This window comes from Lepisma saccharinum, chromosome 1, assembly GCF_977018435.1.
Source record: "Lepisma saccharinum chromosome 1, izLepSacc3.1, whole genome shotgun sequence".
Classification (NCBI taxonomy): domain Eukaryota; kingdom Metazoa; phylum Arthropoda; class Insecta; order Zygentoma; family Lepismatidae; genus Lepisma; species Lepisma saccharinum.
In genome coordinates this window covers 212,206,784-212,232,054 of record NC_139229.1, presented here as the reverse complement: position 1 = coordinate 212,232,054, position 25,271 = coordinate 212,206,784, and the positions used below count along the sequence as shown (strand labels likewise).

The 25,271-nt window shown below is 39.0% G+C and overlaps 1 protein-coding gene across 3 annotated transcripts in view; it reads left to right on the top strand.

Annotated features, from left to right (window-relative positions):
• The window catches only part of cnk (connector enhancer of ksr), a 108,344-nt gene that overhangs the window by 24,781 nt on the left and 58,292 nt on the right, over positions 1 to 25,271 (top strand). For all 3 annotated transcript variants that reach the window (XM_083111874.1, XM_083111866.1, XM_083111857.1), the window contains exons 3-8: positions 35 to 213; positions 1,808 to 2,054; positions 8,384 to 8,512; positions 9,077 to 9,306; positions 15,262 to 15,478; positions 18,689 to 19,244. In XM_083111874.1, coding sequence (XP_082968000.1) covers positions 35 to 213; positions 1,808 to 2,054; positions 8,384 to 8,512; positions 9,077 to 9,306; positions 15,262 to 15,478; positions 18,689 to 19,244 — 1,558 coding nt within the window. The remainder of the gene's footprint in view (positions 1 to 34; positions 214 to 1,807; positions 2,055 to 8,383; positions 8,513 to 9,076; positions 9,307 to 15,261; positions 15,479 to 18,688; positions 19,245 to 25,271) is intronic.

Here is a 25,271-nt window from a genome sequence, read left to right as displayed (position 1 = left end):
TTTTATCACATATATTTTTTAAATTTTTTCAAAGCATTATGAACTGGACAGGGAAAACGTCCAACTCCTAGCCCTCCGTCTTTCTTGTCAAGCACGCAGTTTATATAATGAACTTCGACATGCAAGCACTTCTGAACCAGTGTCAACTCAAGCTCTGTCCGATGTAGCTGGCATCATAAAAGCTGTGAAACCTCTTGTTTGTTGGTTAGACAGGTATGTATACAATTCTTACTTCTGTTTTTTTCTTCACTTGAGTATCCTGACCCTTGTAATTTATGGTTACCTATTAAATTTCAAACCATTCTTGTCATAATTTCCTCCTGTCACCGCTGACGGTAACTTTCAGCCCTAAGTTGATCTGCAAGAGTGCCATGTCGAATTCTAACTTTGTAGGAAAAGGCTTAAAGTGCCACATAACTATTGTTATATAAAGGTATTTTCTAATGTTACGGAAGCCGATCCTAATGCTGGCAAGGGAAGTGGCGAGTGTGGAAGCGACCAATCCAGCATGATAAGAAACGTAGCAGCCAGTAGAACGAGGTACACATAGTACTTCGTATCGCCGTGTTGTAATTATCGGCACCACCGCTGTTGTCCCTCGCTTCCCTTTCCAGAACCAGGACCGGCCACCATAAGACTGGAAAAGACCTATAGTACAAATAATACAAAAAATGTAATTTTAAAGATGACTTATTCTTTTGTCATTTTCTTCCTGGTTCCCCAAACTTCCCCATTTCCCAAATTAAAACAATCAAGATATAAGAACTTTGCATAGCTAATCACTGCATGTGTCACTGTAGCTTGACTGAAACATCACCAGAAGAATAGAAACCACTTTGAAAGTAAAACTTGTTGTACAAGGTGGCCATGAACTCTTTCCAGCATTACAAAGTTGTTTTACAAAGAAACTATTACAGTTACAGCTGCATGGCTTGTGGCGAATGAAAGAGAAACTCACAAAGATTATTTACAATGCCAATACACTTCCACATGTGCCCCTTTTTGTCGCCTGCAGAATGTCGAAGCAATATTCAACTGCGCGTCATGTGTGCAACACTTCTTTGGTAACATCAGCAACAGTTATCCTTCTTCTCAGTGTCCAGATCAGGTACATGTGTTGCATATGCTATGTCCTTGACATAGCCCCACAGGAAGTCAAGGGAGGTTATGTCTGGTGGCGATTGTGGTGGACAGTGTGTTGGACCGCCGCACCCAATTCTCCCGTCAGGAAAATGCCATTTTCAGTTCCAGTGATTGCAGCACATCCTGTACCATCTCACCCTCTGCATGGAACAAAGGGGGGAAAAAACTTTGAGTTTCTCTTTGTTTTGACTCAAGCCATGCAGATGTAACTGTAATAGTTTCTTTGTAATAAAAATCTTTGCAATGCTGGAAAGACTTTATGCCCCGATATTCTTTTATAATTCAATACCTCTTTTCTAACGTAACCAATATGAACAATTTCTGCAATATTCAAATATTAGTTTTGGCATAAAAAAAGGTTTAGTTTCAGGGTAAGAATTTTTTTCATAAGGAAAGCAAGAATATTTATTTATCATCTGTGACATTTGTATTATCTAGATTTATTCACATATCCAAATATTTGAATTTTCTATTTGTTCATTTCAAAACAGATACTGTGAATTCTGATATCTGTCAACCTTTCTTTTCTTGGCCAACCCTAGTTTGCATGTTATCAAAATTTTCAATTATAATTAATGATTTATCAGAGTGCCTTGAATACTAAAATTTGAAAAGATGATGGTTTTTCTCCATTGTAACATTTATATATTTTTTTTTGTTCAAGAACTCCATTTTCTGACCATGGCCAGTACCAAGAGAGGAAGTCGAAACTCCTGAAGCTAAGCTTGGAGCTAGCAACGTGTGCACAGAGGGATAGATTCGCAGAGAGGCCAGTGGAAGAGATAAGGAACAACAGCAGGGAGTTAGCTGATTTGGCAGATGGCATAATTCAGGATGTTGACGACCCTCTGATTTTACAACCAGCATCGTTGGAGCTTGCTACAATTAAGAAAAAAGCAGGGGATGACTTGGTATGTATTTGGTGTATAGTTGTTTTACCGTGTTCCATTTCATTAATATCATTTTGTGAATAGTGGTAGAGGCATGTATTTTTGGTAAATAAAAAAACAAAATTTCGGTACGAAAACGAGAGTCAATTTCGGGTTTAAAACCGTTTAATAAAATAAAATTTCGGTGTTACTGCGGTGAAAAATCAGATCAGATCCTAAACTTCATTTAAAAACTGCACTTATTACACAAAATAAACATATCCCTTCTAATTGCACATTTATGTAGTTACCAGAGTATTAAGTTTATTCCTGTATAAAGAGGTCCATTTTTGCTTTTCAAATATTTACAGCGGAATTAATCAATTTTCCATGAATTGCATAACTCACAGGATAATTCAAACTTCAGGAAGTGTCACGTCAGTAAATACACTGCTGTTTGTGAAAATTGCAACACCAAGAAGGAAACGTATGATTGGAATGAACCGTATACCACAGATTAGATACATGCCAATACACAAATGATTAGGGTTACAGACCTGTATATGATCTCTGACCTTGAGAATTCAGTATGGTGTGAAACCCCATGAGCTGCAAACAGAGCCTCTACACGTCGTGGCATGGAATCAAGGAAGGCCTGGATATGTTCCTGGGGAATCTCCCTCCACGCGGTTTGTATGCGAGTCCACAAAGCATCAACAATGTTTGCTGGAGGACCGTGACGAACAAGTTGCCGATCAACAATATCCCGGACATGTTCGATGGGGGACATATCAGGTGAATGTGCAGGCCAGTGAAGCAGTGGTAACTGTCGTTCTTCGAAGACTGCTTGCACATTCCTCGCCACATGTGGCCTGGCATTGACCTGCTGAAATATGGCATGTGGAGTTGCCTCAAGGAGGGGCAGTGCCTCGGGCTCTAAAACCTCCCTGACGTAGCGGTTGCTGTTCAGATTGCCTTCAATACGTAGGAGGGGAGATGGCATGTTGTGTCCAATGGCACCCCAAACCATCACACTTGGCGTTTGTCCGCTATGCCGCTCAACAATGCAGGTTGCCAGATTGCGTTCACCACGGTAGCACCTAACACCTATGTGGCCATCACTGTAGGACAAGTTTAAGCGGGAAAACACTACATTTTGCTACTTAGCATGCCAGCGACGGCATTCACGTGCCCGCCAGCAACTGCATTCACGTGCCCATTGCAGTCTGAGGAGTTTGTGGTTTCTGGACAATGGAAGCCGACGCAATGGCATGCGTGCCACCAGCCCAACCCACAGCAGACATCGTCGTACCGTCGACGCAGACAGGTCCACAACCATTGTAGTGCTGCAGCGTCAAGCTAACACTGTGGACGAAGCTGTACGGTCCGTTACAGCCATGCGGACAAGATGGCGGTCATCCCGTGCTGTGGTCACATTGCGTGGTCCAGTACCTGCTCGTTGCTGTGTACGACCCTCTTCTATCCACTAGCTCCACACACGCATCACTGTCGTAGCAGCATGCCCTGTACGAGCCGAAATGTCACGGTATGACAAACCCGCTTCCCGGAGACCGCTCATTCTGCCCCGTTCGAACACACTCACATGCTGATACTGCACCCTTTGACGTCGACGAATCATACCAGCACTTGCTTTCACGTTTCCACTTCATTTGACGGCTCTTCACTGACTGAGCTTGGCGTAACACTGACCTTTCCGGTCACACAAAAGAGGGCGCTGCTGGGCCTACATGCACGCCATCTCTCTGCAATCCTAATCACTTATTGCTCGTACACTGTTCTACACATCCTCCGAGTTTGGATTCATTTGGGCCATTATTTCTGGGTGTTGCAATTTTCACAAACAGCAGTGTAAATTCTAAATTTCATGTTTAAACGGAAAAATGTCTCTCTCTCGCTCTCTCCATTTCTTTCCCTCTCTCTTTTTGGAAAAGAGTCTATTTCACATTTTGCAGTTCATTTCGCATCACTTCGTGACAAAACAGGGTAGGAATGGGGGAGGGGGGGGCATAATTGCCCCCATAATCATGGACTTCCATAGATTTTTTCTCCAGAGGAACAAGCAAGGTATTTTTCCATGGGGCATATTACCCCTATAATAGTGTTGCCCCCTGAAAAAAACACCATATGAATTTGAAATTATCACATTAATGTAAATTAGGCTACTATGAATGAAATCAAATTATACGTGTGAAATATATACTTTTAGGTTGACACTCGATTTCTAAGAGGGAGGTGTGGCTATCCTTGCCCCCTTCCAGATGTCCATATTATACTTTCACCTAGAAATTTAATGTAGAGGAATCTGATAGCCGGTATTAAAGGATATTATACTCTTAAAGAAAATCAAGTATTTTCAAGCCGATTAAAGTTCAAAGGAACTACGGGAGAAGGGAGTGTAGTGGTGCAACCACAGGGGTGCAATGGGCATTGCCCCTCCCCAACCTTGGATGGAAATCAGTTGAAGGGGGGGGGGCAATCATTGAGGCAAGACTAGTAGAATCTAAGAGTAGCAGGACAAAAGGATACGCAAGATGGAATTAGTTTTCACGTCTTTCTTGCATTATTTCTTCCAGACCGCCAAAGCACCTGCAGGGGGCACAAAGGGTCAATTGCCCCCCTCGATATCAAATTTTATACAAATAATAATACATTTCATAATATAGGGTGTTTTTTTTATAAGTTTGTTTTTCGACGTGGCAACACTGCTGCCCACGACAACCAAGTGAACAGCTGACAGCGATATTGTGCTCAGTGTGGTGTGCCATTTCACCTTTAATAGACTTACGGCAGAACAACGCCTGCAAATTGTGCAACTGTATTACGAACATCATGGTTCAGTGCGCGCAATCTATGGTCGACATAAGCGTCCATCTGAGCAAGTTTTTCGACGAACCATGGAACGTTTTTGCACCATGCATACTCTAATTGATACGACACATCCGCAGGGATGGCGTACAGTGCGCACCGAAGAAGTTGTTGCTGCTGTGGAGCGTAGTGTTTAGGAGGAGCCGAATGAGTCTATTCGCCATCATGCACAGCAATTGAAGCTCTGTCCATCCACTGTAGGGAAGATTTTGCGGAAAGATCTTTGTTTATGAGCGTACAAGATCCAGCTTGTGCAAGAAGAATTAAAGCTGCCTGACCACCGTATTTGTCGTGAGTTAGGTGCCTGGGCCGAAACCGAGATTATCCGTGACCCTCAGTTTCATCACAAAATATTCAGTGATGAGGCCCATTTTTGGTTGAATGGCTACGTCAACAAGGAACATTGCTGCATTTGGAGTGTCGAAAATCCACAAGCCATTCTTGAGACGCCGTTACATCCACAAAAAGTGACTGTTTGGTGTTCTTTACGGGCTGGTGGAATCATTGGTCCTTATTTTTTCAAAAATGATGCCGGCGAGAACGTGACAGTCAATGGAGAGCGCTATCGATCCATGCTTCAGAACCTTTTCGTTCCCCAGTTGACTGGCATCAATGTGGAAGAGCTGTGGTTTCAACAGGATGGCGCAACATGCCACACAGCGTGGTCCACAATCACTTCATTGAAGGAAACATTCGATGAGCGCAAAATTTCGCATCATGGACCTGTGAATTGGCCTCCAATATCGTGTGACTTAACACCTTTAGATTATTTTCTGAGGGGATATGTGAAGTCGCTCGTCTATGTCAATAAACCTGAGACGATGGACGAATTGGAAGCCAACATTCGCCGCGTGATTGCCGATATACGGCCCCAGCTGCTCGAAAAGGTGGTCGACAATTGGACTTCCAGATTGCGCTATATTCGCGTCATCCGCGGCACTCATATGCCAAAAATAATCTTTAAACAATAATGGCATACAATTATCTTTCCAATAAAGCCAATATCATGGCCAGTACCACGAGTTTAAGGCGTTTTATTTCATGTTCATGTTCTATCCCTCTAAAAAAAACACCCCGTATTTTCTTGCTCACTTCACTAGTAGTATCTCCTTTTTGTTACAGTGTTCTCAAGTTCAGAACCGTTGCTAGGGGGCGGTGGGAGTTGGCCCTGGGCACTGAATGATCTAAATAAAAAAAAAATTAAAAGAGAATGCCAATGTGCCCTATGAAATTTTGTGTGCCATATTAAATCAGTATTATTTTCGGGTTTGCAAAAATTTGGATCTAATTTTTTTTTTGCTCACTTCTGTTGCAATGTTATTGTTTTCTGTAGTGCATTGTAAATTCCAGTGGGAGAAGTTATAATTATTAAGTACTTCAGACTTTTGCTGCTAAACAGTTTTGTCTTAAATGCTTGAACTGTTTGGAGGAAAAGGAGCGTGGCACATTTCAGAGACAATTTATTTATTCGTTATGGTGCGCCTATATTGCTGCACTCACCAGACAGTGGAAAAATTATAATATTTGCAATCTTAACGCTACATCTTTGGTGTAAGAAAAAAGATGGAACCGGAAGATGCAGCATTAGACTGTGAAAATTATAATTTTTCCACTGTCTGGTGAGTGTTTCCTTTCTCGTTCTTCGATTTTTATATATAGATAGATATATATATATATATATATATATATATAGACACACACACACACACACACACACACACACACACACACTCACACTCACACTCACACTCACACTCTCTCTCTCACTCACTCACTCACTCACTCTCTCTCTCTCTCTCTCTCTCACTCACTCACTCACTCTCTCTCTCTCTCTCTCTCTCTCTCTCTCTCTCTCTCTCTCTCTCTCTCTCTCTCTCTCTCTCTCTCTCTCTCTATCTCTCTCTCTCTCTCTCTCTCTCTCTCTCTCTCTCTCTCTCTCGCTCTCTCTAGCAGAGTTGCCAGGTCCCCATCGAAGAAGAAGCTGTGCATAGAACAAAAAAACACTGTTTCGTCACCAGGCTCGTCGTAAACTGTGAGTGTGTAGGATGAGTTGGGAGGGAAGGCGGGAGGGATGGTGGGTGAAGGATGGGCATTACTGGGTGGCCTTGTTCAGGCCAGGTGGAGTGGTTGCACTCATGGGCGATATATAGGCCATCTCCCATCTTTTGCGAAGAGGTGTTGGCTGGTTGGGGTAGGAGATGGATGTTCACTACCCGGAAGTAGTCGTTGAAACTGATGTTGTGGTGGTTGGTGTGGAAGGGGACAGTGAAGTCCAGGTTGTGGGTGGAGGAGCGGTGGTTATTGATGTGGAGATTGAGGGCCGTTGATGTTTCCCCCAGGTAAAAATCACCACAGATGTTGCAGGTGAGGATGTAGATAAGGTTTGAGGCATGGCAGTCCCTTTGGGATGGAGGGTAAATTTGCCAATGGCCGTGTTCATCTGGATAATGTGAGAGGTAATGAGGATGGAGCAGGTTTTGTACCTAGGGTGGTTGCATTTGTGGGCAGGGTGGGTGTTAGGCGTGTGGTGAAGGAGTGTTGTGGACCAGGATATTTTGGAGGTTGGGGGAGCATTTGAAAACCACTCTGGGCTTGTCGGGAAATATGTTTTTGGTTTCAGGATCATGATATATACCCATCAATGCAATGAAACATAAACAGTGTGATAAAATGAGGTTTTTCTTTCCTGAACTGAACTTTCATCAAAGCTTTTGACCCCCCCCCCCCCCTCTAATCAGAGTATCTGCTCACGCCTATTAGGAGAAGAAGATTTACTGTTATGAAATAACATACAGTTGAAACTGAGTTATATGTATGTCAAGGTGAAGAGCAAAAAGTGGCAAATTAACGAATCTAAAAATATGATTCTTAAATATAGGTAAGTTCCAAATTGCATATCTTCCCTCTTGTTGACAGCTGTGTTTTGTTGATTTACTACTCAATTTTAAAAATAAATAAATACATTGCGTACAAATAAGGTTTAATTAACACTTTTTAAAATTATATTTAGCCGAGACATACAGTAATTTACGTATAAAACAGAATTATGCAGAACTGAGTTATGTATAAAGCAGTCTCAACTGTAATTTGAAATGCACAATAATGACATAATTATAAAGAATATAATGTTACAAACATTTCACGTTCTCCTTTTTTGCATGAAACTAATCCCAAGGCTAGTTCCCAATGAATGAATTTGATCATCTGATGTAAATTCTTCAGTCCATGGTAATGTTAAGAAAAATATGTTTGGAAACACTGAAACACTGTGTTTTTTGCTGTGCCTGCATCAATATTTATAAATAACATTTTTTATTTGCGTGCTGTTGTTAACTGGCACTGAATGACAGTAGTCTGCACCTGTGAAGTTCATGGCCATAGTGAGTGAAATTCACATTTCTATCTCATAATGAGAGCAATACATTTTAATTGTCAAATGGAGATCAATGAGATTTCATAATCAATGAGTGTATATTGTTTTTCAGGGATTTTATTTAATGCCATCATTTCATGGTATTCACCAAATCACAGAAATTAAACTACAAAGTGCAGCACATCAATGTGGGAAAATTGTAGAAGGGGATGGAATTGTACAGGTCAATTATCAGACTGTGGTAAGTGTTATTGTCTGTTTATTTTAATTTTTTTCCAACAGTAATCATTGGATCATGTTATCAATATTGGAACGATGCATTTAAATATGGATACTTGTTCTGGAGCTTTAGTATTCTGTGTTAGATTTCTGGAACTCAAAATTTTATTATTTGTTCTCTAAAATTATGACAGAAATTGATGTAGGAAGATGATTCATAATGATTTATTTATAATGCAAAAATAAATAAGTACAGAGATAAAAACCTAAAACACACAGTGCCATCAACATAATTCTGTGGATGTTTACCTTTGTATTCTATGCTCTTATCCATGAACCCTTTTAAAGCTCTTTTTTAACATTCCATTATTTAAAACCTTCATGAGTTGTGAATCATAGCTTTCTCACCATTCTCCTGATGACAACCATGTAAACAACATTACAAAGGTACATTGAAAGTTATTTAGTATTTATTAAGGATGAAAAGGTATATGTATGTTTAAAATAATGAGATTGGTTTTGCTTTTCTTTGGGCATATAATGTAGTGACTCACTATTTTCTTCTACATAATGTATTGTATTCCAGGTTGGTTGGCAAGGCAAAAAGGTAATGCATCTATTAGCAGAGTCACCAACAGAAATATTTTTAACGTTGAAAAAGCATCCTCGTCATATAAGTGTGTATGGGCAAATATACATAAAACCATACCGTTTGCCAAGCAAGAAGCGAGCACCATACTTCCGATGGCATGGAAACCTTCCATCACCAAGACCTGAGCTTCTTACACTGCCAAATTTTGAAATCCCTCCTTCCAGGTAAGGTCTATAAATCTTTTACTGTCATTCTTTATGAGAATTAATGATCCAGGAGATACTAAAATATGCCTAAAGTTCCAAGTATTTTATTTCAATATCGTCATTTAAACCTCTCTGATAGAACAGTGACTAATACTGACTGTTGTCTTGTTATCAAGGGGTCCCAGGTTTCCCAGTGGGTGCACATTGTTTAGTTCGCAGTTTGCCAAAACTTGTTTTCTGCACATGGATCAACTTCTATACATATCTAGAACACAGCAAAAGGGCTTATTGATTAACTGCATATTTTGTACTGAACAATTGAGGGGTCTAGTGAGAGAGGGAGCTATGCCACTTTGACAAGAAATGGAAATAAATTGAGTTTTCTAAAGCATTACGTTGAGTCATAATTTGTATAGCAAAGGGTATTTTTTTCTTTCTGAACATATTAGGTAAATTATTCAAAAGGATAAATGTGAATTTCAATATAAATACCATTTATTATGAACATGTATGGTATATTGTTGTAGTATACCCATGTGGAAAAATCAATCTAGCACATCAAAGACTTTGAACAAGTCTTAAATACTTTTGCCTGAGTGTAAATCATGTTCACAGGGTTACATATGAACTACATAAAGACAACTTCATATGTCTTCTGGAGTATCTTCACTGTCCATTGTTTCTGTGGATTTTATTTTTTGGTAAACACCATGAAAAACTGGAGAAATATAAGGCATTATTGCCATGAGATCTTTTAACTTCAGGGCTGATATGGGTTGTCCATGTGGATAGAGTAGTGGTATTTCTTCAAGAAGTATAGTCACATAAGGATCAACCACAGGATCTCTTCTATTTTTGGAGCGACGACCTGGCATCTTCTTGAAGAGTTCTAATCCGTGCCACTGTTCCATGTCAAAATAGGTGTCTTTGAAGAAGAGCATGCCTGGTTGTGTTGCATCAAATTTCACAGCAGTTACTTTCTTGATATTAAATCTAGCACCGGTTACTGCAACACCACTCTACTATTTTACTGTTTAACTGTTGAAAATCCCTGAAATCTTCTGTTTTCATTTGAATAACATTAAACTGGTCTTTGACTCTGGATTTTTTGACAACTTCATACCACTGGTCAGGTGTGTAAATATGATCTGTTTTTCGTAGTTTCTTTTCTATTGTGCCAAAATCTCGATCACTGGGTAAATAGGTATGTCCAGGAACAAGGAAATAATGTTGAATGGAGTCATAGAGTCCTTTAACATTGAGAGAGTAATACACATTCAACACTGTATTGTTTTTGTTTTGTCCAGTGCAACAGTCTGAAAAAAAAATCAACTTTCTCTTAAATTGAACATTTGAGGTATCACTCAGCACTTTCATGATGATGCAGGATGCAATTTCAGATGAACCCCTTGAGGCAATATCTTCTGGCCACATACACATAATACCTCTATTGGAGTTGCATACGTGGAAACCAAGGTTGTACACCCACAACTGCTTTAGGTAGAACAATGTCTCTGTTGGAATCTTCGGTGTTGGCAGTGCCTGTTGCAAATTGTAGATGATTACACAATAGTCACAATCATCGCTAGATCAAGCCTTCGTGAAATCTCTCAACAGGTAGTATGCTTTTTCAGCTTTAAGTTGATGATGTAGCCTGACATTCAGAGGAATATTATCTAAAGGAGAAGCAGCAAAGTCATCACAAGTTTTACATGTCTGTATATGGTAACTTAAAAGCTTATATTAAACTCTGTATTGAAGACTTTAGCATACATTTCATATTTCACAGGTAACACTCCTGAATCTTGGCACTGTTTTTCATAGAGACGGTGCATTTCAGCTACAGATTTCACACTTATAATATACACTTTATCTGTATTGTCTTTCCGTGAATAATGACTTGTATTTTGGAAACTTTTTAATATATTTACGAACAGTATCCAATGAGGCTTCACTCATTTTGTGCTTAACATTGCCATGTTTTCCGCATCTATCTGTATGCGGCATGCCAAGATGTGTTGTATTAAGTTCATCAGTACTTTCATCACTATATACATCTTCACCAACATTACGTACTTGCCTGTCTCCTCTAGCTGTTGCCACCCATTTCCTTGAAACTGCAAATATGTCACAAAATGCTTTTAAACATACTCTAACATTTGTACCAGTAACTGTTGTCACATGGTAAGCAAATGAGTTCTTTCTTCTGCTCACTCCAACATCATTGCATATTTTGGCAATGCACACCTTACGCTCAATAAGACCATTGAGATATGCATTTTGAATGTGGTACTCCTGCAGCTTGTAAAACTCGCAAAATAATGTGCTTTTGCAATCCTCGCCTAACACTGAATAGCTGCACCAGTTGAGGTTAGATCCGTCTGATTTATTTTTACGGTCACATCCAGGTCCTTGTTGCTTAGCTGCTATTTTCTTACCGGTTTTATCACTTATGTATTCATTTCCACTGTTTCTTTTTCTCTTTACAACTACTCTCTTCCATTTGTCTGGGTTACGAATGCATTTTTTACAACCACTTTCAACAACAGCTGATACACATGGATCCATGTTTCTGCGGAATATTTTAAAGCAGGGTTACCAGAACTAACATTCACATAAACAAAATAATGACGTAAAATGTTTATTGTAATGTGGGGACAAAATAAAAAATCACGTATAATACGCATAAAAGAAGAGAGATATAATGGAAACAATTACATTTCGTACCAATATTCCTTTACCTGATAACTGATAAACCAATATGTAACATTCCTATTTTGGTACCTCTGCCACTCCTATTGCAGAGACCATCAGTAAGTGTCATAGATCCTTCTCTCACTCAAAATGCTGATGAGGACGTATTCAAGAACTCAGAAAATCTGCTGCAGAACAAGCGGGAGCTATGCCACATGGTTGTAGTTCACATGATAGATGACAGATGGCAGGAGAAGACTGAAAATTTTCAGGATTTGTGGCATAGCTCCCTCTGTCACTAGACCCCTCAATTTTTCCCTGCAAGAAGCCATTTGCTCACCATTGCTTCTGATACGGATTACTGCTGCAATCTACAAACACTTGGTATATGTTGCAGAGTAGCATGTTGACTTTATTATTTATAATTTATAATAAAGTAACCTTACATTAATAATCTCATCCTAAATCTCTGTCCTCTTTACTTTATCATAATCTCACTCATGTATTCTTGCATGAGTAGGTCAGGTTTTGTAGTTGTAGCTTTATAATTGTCTGCACATTTTTATGGTGGTGTGATGTATGCATTTTGAGTAGGTTAGGATTTTTAAATTCGACTGGCACATTATTTCCACTCTCCAGCTTCATATGTGTTAGCTTTATGGAAGGGGGATATGGACAGTTGTGAGTTATAAGTAAGGTGCAACGTTCTTTTCATAATATATTATTTCCCACACATTAATAGTTTCTCTGACTTTCAAATGCACACCTTACTGTCCCACTCATTTCTATTATTCTAAATTATTTTCTTATGTAACCTGTGAAAAATATAAAAATGAACAGAACCTTAACCTAAAATTTGATTTTGAAATCAACTGCCAAATATCGAAAGGAAAAAAAAAATAGAGGGTTTTTCATGAAGAATTTGTGATGTTCAGCTGAATTGTTGCTTAAAAACAGATGACAAACCTGTGCTCTAAAACTGAGTTACCAAGCCAATCTGTGGCGTACCAACTATTTACAAACTCATATCTGAAAGGGTAATATTTAAACCATGTGTTATCAACATTATAGAAACAACTAATATAATGTTACATCTCATACCTTTGTTTTGTTGGTACTCCCAATTTGTGGATGGACCTTGAACCTTCTTCAGTGAAAATGTGGTAAAAATATGAAAACATTGTTGAAAATGACTTGAAATTCACCTTTTCGTTTTAATCGTGTGAATGAGGCACATCGCATGTACTTATTTTTAATTGTTAATAAAATCATATATTAGGTGCATCCAGAAAGTAAGTTTCCCTGGGGTCGTGCACAAAAGGGGAACATTATTTCATTCAATGATTTATTGCCACATATACAGCACTTGTTCAGTTACTTGTCAACATAATTCCCACTGGAATTCAGGCACTTGTCATAGCGTGGAACCAACTTCTGTATACCTGCATCGTAGAAATCCGCTGCCTGGGTGCCGAACCACTGTGTGACAGCCGTCTGAACTTCTTCGTCGCTGTGAAAATGTTGACCGGACAGGAACTTTTTCAGGTGCAACAACAGCTGGGAGCGAAATCCGGTCTGTACTATGGATGATCGAACACCTCCCAACTGAACCTGTCCAGAAGGGCTGCAGTGCACCTAGCCATATGCGGCTTCGCATTGTTGTGCAGCAAGATCCCCCCGGCACTGAGCTTACCATATCGCTTATTCTGAATGGTTCGTCACAACGTCCCCAGTGTTTCACAGTAAAGGTTAGCTTACACAGTGTCACCTCTGTGCAGAAACTCGATGAGCAGAATGCCTTGTCTGTCCCAGAACACTGCACATCACTTTTCGCGCTGACACAGTCTGTTTGAACTTCGTCCTGCATGGAGATCCACTGTGATGCCAATGCATGGACTGCTGCTTGCTTTCTGGGGTGCTGTATGCAACCCACGTTTCATCCCCTGTGATGATCCAGGTGAGAAAATAGTCATCATCATGGTAACGCTGCAGAAATGTCAGCACCGTGCCCATGCATTTTCCTTTGTGTTCGGTCGTCAGTTGTTTCGGCACCCACCGGGGACATAATTTTGGGAAAAATAGGCATTTGGTGACAATGTCGTGCAACAACGATGGAGAAGTCTGCAGGAAATGGCTGCTGCGTTTCGTGATTGTGACGTGACAATCCTCCAATATGTGCTGCTGCACCTGCTCCACAAGCTCGTCCATAACGGCTGATGGCTGCCCACTGCTCTCGTCGTCATGCACATTTTGCCGGCCTTAAGTAAATGTCCTGCATCAACGACGCACCATCTGCTTGCTCATGACATCTGGGTGTAAGGGTCGGTCGCCAGTGGTGTACGTATAATGTCTCTCACTTCGAACGCGTACCAACCTTCTAACTGTCCCACGACGTATGCGAACTTCGTCTCTTCCCGGGTGATGTGGGCAATGGTGAACTGGGCCTCCACTTGCGAGATCCACAATTCCATGTCCCCGGGCCAGAATGGGAGGAGCTTCACACTCACTCGATGTACGGAGTCCTGTTACCTGTACTGCGTGCAGTGCTGGAGCCATCACTTGAAGTGCTTGCTGTCTGAATTGCTTGTTTTCCCGCCTGAATTGGTCGAGCTGTGCTTGAAGTTCCTTTGTCATCGCTGTGTAGTTGTTGCGTCCAGAACAAACAAAGGGGGATTGGGCACTTCGTCTCACGTACACGTGGTTCAAGCTGGCCGGTATGGTACACCAAAGGGGCCACGCAGGATTCACGCCCCCAATAAAAGAGATCACGTCGGGGTCACCAATTTGGGGTAATATCACCAAATAAAAGAATGTTATCTTACCTCCTGGTTTATTATGGATGATCACTACTTACACGCTCTATTACACTACAAACACTCAGTGATATAGAAGGAGGCTGATCTCGTCGTGTGTCCAGGGTGCCTCGTAGCTCACTGACTGTCCTTTTGTCCTCAGGTTTTCTACCCCCTTTCCTCAGGTCAACCACCTCACGTCTGGTGAGGCGGAAAGAAGTTTGTTCTCCACTCATTAGGTGGCAGGCAAGGTCAGTGACTGTCGCCACACCATGTAAGTGGAAAATGTGAAAGACAGTGTGATCTCTTTTACAAATTAGTTAAGAGATCACTTCCAAAAAGAATGAGCAGAGAAAAAAAATCAGATAGAGAGATGCTAAATTATTATTATTATATCCGAACTTAAATTATGCATATGTTGCTGTACATTTCCTGTTGCTTTTCTTTTGCGAGTTTAATTAGTGTCATTGGCATGTAACTTTCACAGGACGGAGCCAGATGAGGTGGTGCAGAGTGATGGGCCTCTGGATGTTGCAAGCGACACCGATGACGATGCTTTCCTCCCTGATGGTGAAGACGATGTAGCAGCATCTCCAACCAGCATGCGAATTTATTCGCCCAAGCCACGTGTAACAGTTCAACGTCGTGCTACAGTTACTGGTGCTAGCCCAACTTCTTCCAGACCACCTGTAGATTTTGAACAGGTAAGGTTGTGAAGAAATTCCTTCACTCCTAGCTGCATTCTTTATCCAAATTTTTAAATTCTTCAAGGAGAATTTGAAAATATTTTATCAATATTAGGGCTGAGCTGATTGATACCTATGCTAATATATTAGTATTGACTAATACCAGTGTTAGTTGGATTTTAATTACTGATATGTTCTTATTTATATATATACACAGGGTGTTCATGAAGTACATTACATTTGTAATGGTACTGGGACTTTATGAACACCCTGTATATTTTAAAGTAATCCTCTTGTAAATTGATGCTTATAATTGGAGTGGAATACACACCCACTGTATTATTCATTATATTAATCAATATTTTGAACAATTTTTAATTATTGGCGTAGCCCTAATAACTATATTTTAATTATTTGCTTTGAAATTTAGTCATAATTTATTTTATTGTCATGAAAATCTTTGAATAAACAGCAGCCTAAACAACATTGTTTAAATAAATTTAAAAAGCTTCTAAGATCAGAAATCTTTTAATTGGTGGGTATTACTGGTATACAGGGTGGATAAAAATCATGATTTTCATTTAAAAGACATTTTTGATGACTTTTTAAAAATTAAATCAATTTTTTTTTAAAAAAAAACACACTTAATATTGATTGTATGGTTTTTTGCACCACACATATAGATTTTTTGTATAATAGCTTTTTATAGCATAAAATATTTGAACAGTTTGATTAAAACAAATAAAAAAACGTGTAAATATACATTTTTTTAGTTTCTGATACAGTATATAGACCTTACTATGGAAATGTTTGTTGAGTGTGTTAATGAAACTATAATACATAATTTCAATACATTTTCTACCAGTGAAAATAAAACATTTGGAATTTACTCTATAATTTTAACTTAAAATATTTTTTAAAGTATTTGTAGCCGAATTTTCGCATTTTTTAAAATGATAGTTTGCAAAATATCAGCTGCCATGTTTGTTTAAAGTTTAGTGATAATGACACTATATACAGTTTAACATGATTAGGATTTTGTATATTTTTCTGCACAAAATGTTTTGCTATTTTTGCCTATAAAAATTATTGAATTTTAAATCAAGAGAAACTTAAGTGTGTTTATAATAGACATATTACATTTCCTTTCGTATGAGCTTCACCCCATCAGTACATATATTTTGTTTCCTTTCTTAGAACCTAATAATTAAATGATTACGAGATTAATGTACTTTCACCAAAAGTGATAATGATATCTTCAAATTCCTTATGTACATTGTTCTCTAATTGATTAGTTTATTTTGTTCCACTGAACCTCACCCCAGGTGCAAGGCTGGAGGAGTGCTCTCTCTGCCCTGTAGGATTGGATAACACAGGTCTACAAAAATAATTTTTTTTAGTTGCCATAGATTTTTTAACAAATTTGTGGTATTTTGGTCGTGCTGAATCCAAAATTAACAACAGTTTTGCCAAGTTGGCTCTAGTTCTTGAGATACTTGATAACCTTCGATTTTAAGTTTATCTCAATAAGAGCTGTAGGTGTTGACATGAAATAGGGCATGGCTTTTATTTTAGAATATAAAAATATTTCTCTAGTTCATCCATTACAAATAATAAAAGTTTGTTTTTCTTTATTTGTTTTATTTTTACTTTTATTTATATTTTTGAGGAGAATGAAACATGCGTTCTTCACTAGCATGCATACACATACATACTACATAAATGTATCCGACGGATTGTGCTGCATTTGTGGTAAATATTCTGTGCAGAAACAAAGAAAACAGTCACTGACTTTGTATAGGAAGCATATCTTGCATATTGAAGTAGTTTGTTAAGTCTTGGATAATGGTGGCGAATGTTTGATTACATAAATAGATCCTTTCATGGACTGAGTATTGAGAAACTAAAAACAGGATCTTTGATGGGCCACAAACTAGTGAACTCATTAATGATTCAAATTTTAAGAATTATATTGAAGCTTCTACAGGATTCAGTTATGTCTGAGTTGTCAAGAACTTCTTCGGCAATCACAAACACGAAAACTATGGAGAACTGGTGCAAAACTTGCTCGCAAACTTCAAATATTTTGTAATTAATATGAGCATCAAGATAAATTTCCTCCAAATCCACTTTGACAGTTTTCCAGATAATCTTGGTGATTTTAATGGAAAACAATGAAATATAAAGGAGATGATGGAGGAAATATTTCAAAGCAGATGGAACAAATCCGAGATAGCAGATCAATGGTGGTGATTAGGAGGGTGTGGAGGACATTTCCCACCCACTTCTTGCCTCCGCACTATCGTCTCTTAATGATAAGCCATGTCTACTAAGGAAGACTAAACTGTCCTTGCACCTGCCCCCTCCCCATTTAGGTACCCAATCGTTGCTAGTGTGGCAGACTATTGCCGGATCTTCAACGTGATTGTTCCGACACAATATACACAAGAAAATCTGAGAAACAACGTTTTTCTCATCATTAAGAGTGATTAACAATGAGATTTCATGCTTTTTATGTTTTTTAAAGGACAGCCATTACTCAAAAACTAGAGCCAATGTAGAAAAACTGATATCATATTCGACATCACAATAGCAAAGATACCCTAAAATGACTTTAATCTCGTTGGCAATAAGAAGTGTGTTTACCAGTGTAATATATTACTGTATGATTTGTCACACACAATGGAAATGAACTACACTACAGTCCCATTTAACCGAATTTGATGGGACCGTTGGTGCTTCGTTTGCTCCACCAACTGAGCTACAGATCCAATCCTGGTTTCACCTGATTTTTCATTGTTGTTCTTTTGCCAGTGTGGAATTGTCTCTTGTCAGTGCTACTGCAATGTGATCTGTTGCCTTTGAAAAACTGATGATGTCGATGGTGCTTAGTTTCTTCCATCATGCAGCAATTGCAGGGTATACCAGAGATCAGGGATTGGAGTCCTGATCGTGCCTGTATTTTTTGCTGAAATTTCAACATGGATAATATATGTTTTACAAAATTTCAATTATATTGGCACATTTTGAAAGTTAAATTTCAAATGTTGTTGTTGTAGATAAAATCTAAGATTTTACCAAGTTGGCTTTTCCTTAATATCCGAAAATGCACAAATACTTTATGAAATGATGAATTTCTATATAACCTGTTGAAGATGATTAAGTGAATTCCTTTCAGATAATCTTTCAAAGGAAGTTTTGTAAATTGAAATTTACATTATATTTCAGTTCTGGCGCGAGATTAAGAAAGAACGAGAAATCCGTGGGTTGCAAATGCCTGAAGGAGGAGTGGAGCCGAAAAGCAGCACAGACAGTGAAGAGTACCAGTTGCGAGAGAAATCGGCAAGTTTTGATATTCCAACTCGTCCAACAACATGCCTTGGAAGTGATGCCAGTATGGAAGCTAGAGGTGGCATCAATGTTGCCTCCAGAAAATGGCCAGCAATGGAAGCTAAGGGTTCAGATATCAGCGAAGGAGAAGGCAAGAAAGAGAAGAAAGCTGCAGGCAACAAAGAAATGTTGCAGCACGTCCAAGAAGAATCGGAAGATCAACACAAGACCTCTTCAGAAGATGTTAGTGAGAGTAAAGTATTGTCAGGTCACAGTGGTCAATTAGACAAAAGTAAAAGCTTTCCCATGTATGGTGGTTCAAGTTCGGATTGCGAAAGCAAGGATCAGAGATTAAGAACTAGTAATGAATATTATTCCCCATCTTCTAATCATGACTTCCTAACCAAGGACCAAAGATTACGGAATAATACAAACCATTCTCCAACTGATCAAGGTAAGAGCCATTCCATTATACTTTTTTTACTAAATTTAAGTTACTAATTCTTTTTCCTGGCGTATGGTCTTTTAGGCAAGCTGTGAAGGCTGCTGCTTTAATTTTCTCCATTTTTCTCTTTGATTCTTGGTGTGATACATTCATGTTATTCCTTTGTGTTTCCATATTCCCATTCCATGTATTTTTTGTGTTTATCTCTTCTCTATTCTAGAGGGTGCCCAGATTCTCCTGGTTGTATGTACAGTTTTTACTGGCTTGTATGGTGGTTTTCTGGCTTACTGTTTCATAGTATTATAGTATATTTGTCCTGCTGAATGTTGTCCTGATTTGGAGTTTTGAATCAATTCTTTTCCGATAATCTTGAGAGGTGTGATGTCCGTACTGTGCCTTTTGAGCCAGTGTTTATATCTCACTGTTTGTTTGCTTGGCAGCTAGCTATTGAGTTTCATCGTATCTATGATACATTCCTGTCCTTTCCAAGTGTTATTAGATTTGAGCAGACTTTCTTGGCTTTGGAATTGGCTGTTGATTATATTTTTTTGTGGGGATGGTTACAGATGCTTACACAGTGAAATCCCAGTTATGTGTTTTGCTATAGTATGTTTTCCTCATTAGTACGTTTTTTCTGGTGGTCCCTGCCAATTTTCGTAAGGCTGCGTACTATGATATTTTAGTTATACGATCTTCACATACGATTTTTCCAGTAACATGTTCAGCGATTTTAGTCCCAACAAGGAAAAGACTTCAGTTATACGTTTTTAACTGTGCTTGCTGGAAAGAATGCTCCTCTTGGAGTTCAAGATTTCCGTGATGATAAAGTGTCACGCTTTCCCTACAGGTTTTCTTATCAGCTGCAACCACAGGACCAGACTTTTGACTTGGAATTCTATTTTTGTTGCTTGCATCGGAGGGCAGGGGGTGGGCAATGCACTCTTGAACCAGTTTGGCCTATGCTAAATAATCCTGCTTTTGTTCTTTGCATTGCGATGGGCAAGTCGTACCTGCCCGAAACAGATCGGAAACTGATATCTTTCAAGCTGTCAGACAAGTCACTGGTGCCAAACTTCCCTTCCTGTCGTAAACATTACAAATCAGCTGAAGAAAGGGAGGGGGAATTAACAGTGGCTTGCAGGTGGGGAAAAGTACCACTGTATCTTATTACCATAATATTTAACGATAATACGGTTGTTGAAGACAGAGAAGTTGGAATACTTTTATTATGCAAACAAAATCACAGATAAACGAATTGTTGAACACTGTGACTTATTTTTAGCATGGGAATAGTTCTGAAAAAAAGCTGTGATCATACTAAACATTGTGTGCACTTTTTTTGTGCAAGCACCATTTGAAAAAGCCCCTAGTTTCCCTTTTGTTGCTATGGGATAAATTGATAAGAGGCTATAACTGCTCATATATATATATATATATATATATATATATATATATATATATATATATATATATATATATATATATATATATATATATATATATATATATAAAGTTGTGGCATGAGCATTACATATCCTCATACATTGGTCTTTTGTTGTGCTTCCCTCCAATTTTCATCCATCCAGTGTCCATAGAGCTGACGCTAAAAGTGAAATTCTGAATGTCTCGAAGCTGGCAACACTGCAGCTTTATATAATGTTATTTTCTCTCAAGAAGTATCAGTCTGATTTCAACGAAACTTTGCATGGTTGTAGGAATGTACCATCACTACATACTAAATTGTTTTCATTCACTTCATTACATTGAGGGGTCACAGGGATGTGCCATGTGCCATTTTTTTAAATTCAATTTTCTTCTTCATCTTTTAACACTAATTATTGGGAGGCACAATGTATAAGTTTTACCTTTGCTAAAATCCCTGTTTTTAAGAAAGAAAACAAAACCAATTTCATCTGTCTACAACAATTAGTTCTCGAGCTATGATTTTTTTTTTCTACTTCACGGCAAGTTTGAAAAGCTCACACTTGAAAAGGTACCAGCTTCAACGATAATACAGGCGCGTGAGGCTCCGTCCACTAAAGGTTTTAAGTCCACTTTATGCACAGAAGTCTAATCTGGACTGGACCTACAGTTTAAAATGGGATCCGAACCACTATGTGCCTCCACCTGGTATCTAAGCCTGGACCCTTTGATTACAAGGCGACGACGTTACCACTATGCCATTGGGGAGGCAAAAAAAAATATACATAAGCCTTCCCCTCCCCTCCTCTAAAATCCTGGGCATTCCACTGTCTCTGGCATTGAATAGGATTATACACCATATTGAAAACTGATCGATCGTGAGGAAGAAAGAAAATCTAAACATCGTATTTCTCCGACAGTGTCTTGTGGAAGATCTCACTTCCAACTGCATAAAATGGAAAATAGGACTCCACAACCAGAAAATGGAAAAGAACAGTTAGAAATTTGCCAAAAGAAAGTGATTAAAGAAATGATCAGACAAAAATTCGACAAAATTCGGGATATGTTTCCAAATAAAAAAAACAATAGACTACAGTTTGCCAACATTCTGCCCAGTGCCTTATAGGATACTCTGGACCAGAACATATGGCAAAAAGTAGAATACATCACAAAAAACATCCATACAAAACACTCTCAAAGGATCGCAAATCTCAGACGTAACAGGAAAGCCAATAACCCTCCAATACAAGCACCTAGTGAACAACCCCTAGTTACCCGTATAAGAAAAGGTGGCAATAGTTAAAACCCCCCAAAAAAGCCACAGTTCCCGAAATGGTGACAACAGTGCAGGAAATGGAGAGAACAGTGCTCAAATCGAAGTTCCAAGTGAAAACGACAAAACTGTTAAAAAAAATACGTGGCTAGAAGAAACAATTTGCAACATAGAAAAAGTGGCTTGCCACATTAAAGACCTCTTAGAAAGAAACTCGTTTCGGTCAGTGTCAAAATGTGATCAATAAATTTAAATTTCGGGACCATAAATCCAATAAAATTAAGCAGGAACTAAGGGACTTCAAAAACTGATTAGAACAAGAAAACTTGTGGATCCCCTCTGATAAGGGTAACATGAAAGGGTCATATTCGGAAAAATGCATTAACATTGTTACAAAACAAAACTACAAGCAGGTTAAAAGGAACCCTTTCCCTAGAATCATCAAATAGACAAAATCGTACTTACAAAACTCCCTAATTTTCCCAACAGGTGACAAACTAATTATGAATGCTCCTCAACTTAGTTTCATATACAGGTTACCAAAAATTCACAAAATGGGATGGCCACTATGCCCGATAATAGCATCTTCCCTAGATACAAACTTGCAAAAGCTCTACTAAATAAACTGCAGGAATTGAAACCCACCTTCCAATACTGTGTGGCCAACAGCAGACACGTCAAAAAACAAATCACAAGCATCCCAAATGCAGACCAACTCCCACCTTGCCAGCATAGATGTCAAAGATTTATTCCCTTCCATACCAGTACCCAAAGCCCTAGAAGAGGTAGAGAAACTACTTGCCAAAAAAGAATCGAACCACTCATCATAGAGGATTTCCTGGAAGCCCTGAAAATATGCCTCAACAATGAATTCTCCACTTTTAAAAAGAAAATTTTCCACCAAGCAGAAGGGTTAGCCATGGAAAATCCACTTTCCCCGTGGCTAGAAAATTTAGTTCTTGAAGCCTACGAAAATGAAATCAGGTCAAAAAAACCCTTCCCACACATCATTTTACACCGATATGTAGATGACTTCCTCATTATATATGAAGATGAAGAAAAGTTCGAAGATTACATCAACAGCTGGAACCGGGTATGTGACTCCATTCAAGTTTCCACAGAGAAAGAAAAGAACGGTACCTTAAATTTCCTCGACATCACAAGATTCAGAGAAAACAATTGTTTCGTAACCAAAATCTACCGCAAACCCACGTCAGGATCCCGTTTCATACATAAGCATTCCAACCACCCACCAGGCCAAAAAGACAACATCTGGAACAACTTCGTCAGAAAAGCCTTGCACTTAAGTTCCAACAATCAAGTGCTACAAGAAGAATTGGACATTCTAAGACAACAGTGCTCCCTCAATGGCTACAGTCCCAGTGTAATAGACCAGAACCTGCAAAAAATGAAAGAAGAGGAAAAACGCCAGAAACCACCATCCCACAAACAAAGAAGGGGATAGGGATACCATTAGTACCAGGCCTATCCACCATCCTCCGACGCATCCTGGAGAAACAGAATTACAGAATAGCATATAAACCCGGCAAATCCATAGGATTAAACCTAGCAGGCTTCTAAACTTACGACAAAGATCCCTTAACAAACTCTGGCATCTACAGCATCAAATGCGAATGCAACCGAAAATACATAGGACAATGCAAAAGACCCATCAAAGATCGATTCGCCGACCACATGGGATACATACGCAGGAAAGAAAGTTCTTCTGGTTTATCCAAACATATTATAGAAACCAACCACCAACTTCCACAGGATTGCGTTCCCTTCCTTGCACAGGCGAAAGGAAAATATAACGGGATGTTAAGAAAGGGGTATACATGATCAAAAACACAAATAACCTCAATGACAATTTATGTGGAAATATTTATTCATCGTGGTACAACACAGTAAATCTTTAAAATTCATCTCCCCCAGCCAACAATCCAAACAAACAAGGACTTACCAACACTGCAAGACTGCAACGACATCTGCCGGCAGACACATCAAATAACGCCAGCGGAACTACAACCGCGTCCACTCAGTCTTCCCTCGACCAGCCCTGAAGATGACTCCGTGAAGGAGTCAAAAGCTCAGAAGAACTCCTAAGTGTTTTTCATCATGCTGTTTGTGTCTTATTTTAGTGTTTTTAACAAATATGTTGCCGGCACGTGGCGCAAGAAGTTTTTTACTGTCAGATTATTATTGTATTATCTGCAAGATAAGAATTATGGTTTTCTTTATCAGAAGACAGGACAAGAAGGAAAAGTTGCATCATTTATGTTGGAGTTGATGAGTCATTGCTGTCAGAAGTGATATCAGCAAGCCCTGAGCCAGACATAACACTCGCGTTTGTAGCAACCTCCCTCCAGACAGACTGACACCAAACAAACAGGTGGCGGAATAGAAAGTCCTGCACGTTTTAAAGATAAAGGCGAGGAGCATTAATTTTCTATTAACTTCTTGTGTACCAGGAATACTTGCCTGTAACCCCTCGGGGACCAGGTATCTTGATCGAGATACTTTGACATGTTCATAGTTTTTATATCAAAATGTTTACTGGAATTGCGATTTTCTTCTCTTATATTGTTGTTAACACACATATTTCACCGTAAGGACTCTTGCATGTCTTGGTATTCCAAAAAAAAAGATGGGAAAATGGCAGCTTTTTCTGAAGAAAAAAGCATTTTGCCCATCAAAGGCTGGAATTTTTGTTCCACTACAATAATGCAGTTGAACCTCGATTTGGGAATAGTTTGCTGGTCGGTAGCAGGAGGTTGCAAAGTACTTTCAGTTTCGGCAAAAGGGGTGGGGGGAGTTAGGGGTGGAGGAAGGAGGGTGTGTAACAAAGGAAACGATCAAAGTGCAGGTGGAAAGAGAAATCCTTATACTAGAGTACAGGTGTTTGTCACGTGACTGCAATGTGACTGGCAATATCCAAAAATAGACTGATAACACACTTCTAAGAAGTTCTGCGGTTCTGAGTCACACACAATCGTGGTTGTGCAGCTAAAAGTTCTTGTAATGTGTGGCTGTGCATTGACAAGTTTCAGTGACACACAGACATGTCGTTTGGGGGGTACAAGTCATGTTCTATTGCTCATATGATAATAGTGCAATTATTTTCTTGTTCCAAACATGCCTGCGATCATTTCCATTTGTATATTGTTGTCCAGGGAGAAGGGGGAAACCCAAATTTCTTCATAAATATTGGAATTTTCCAGTTCCTCCCTTCCCCCTCCATATATTTAGGGCATTCGGAAATGAATTGGACAAGCGTTATATAATCCACGTTTGTTATATTTTACCTGCAATACAAATATGTACATTACCAGTAATCTCTC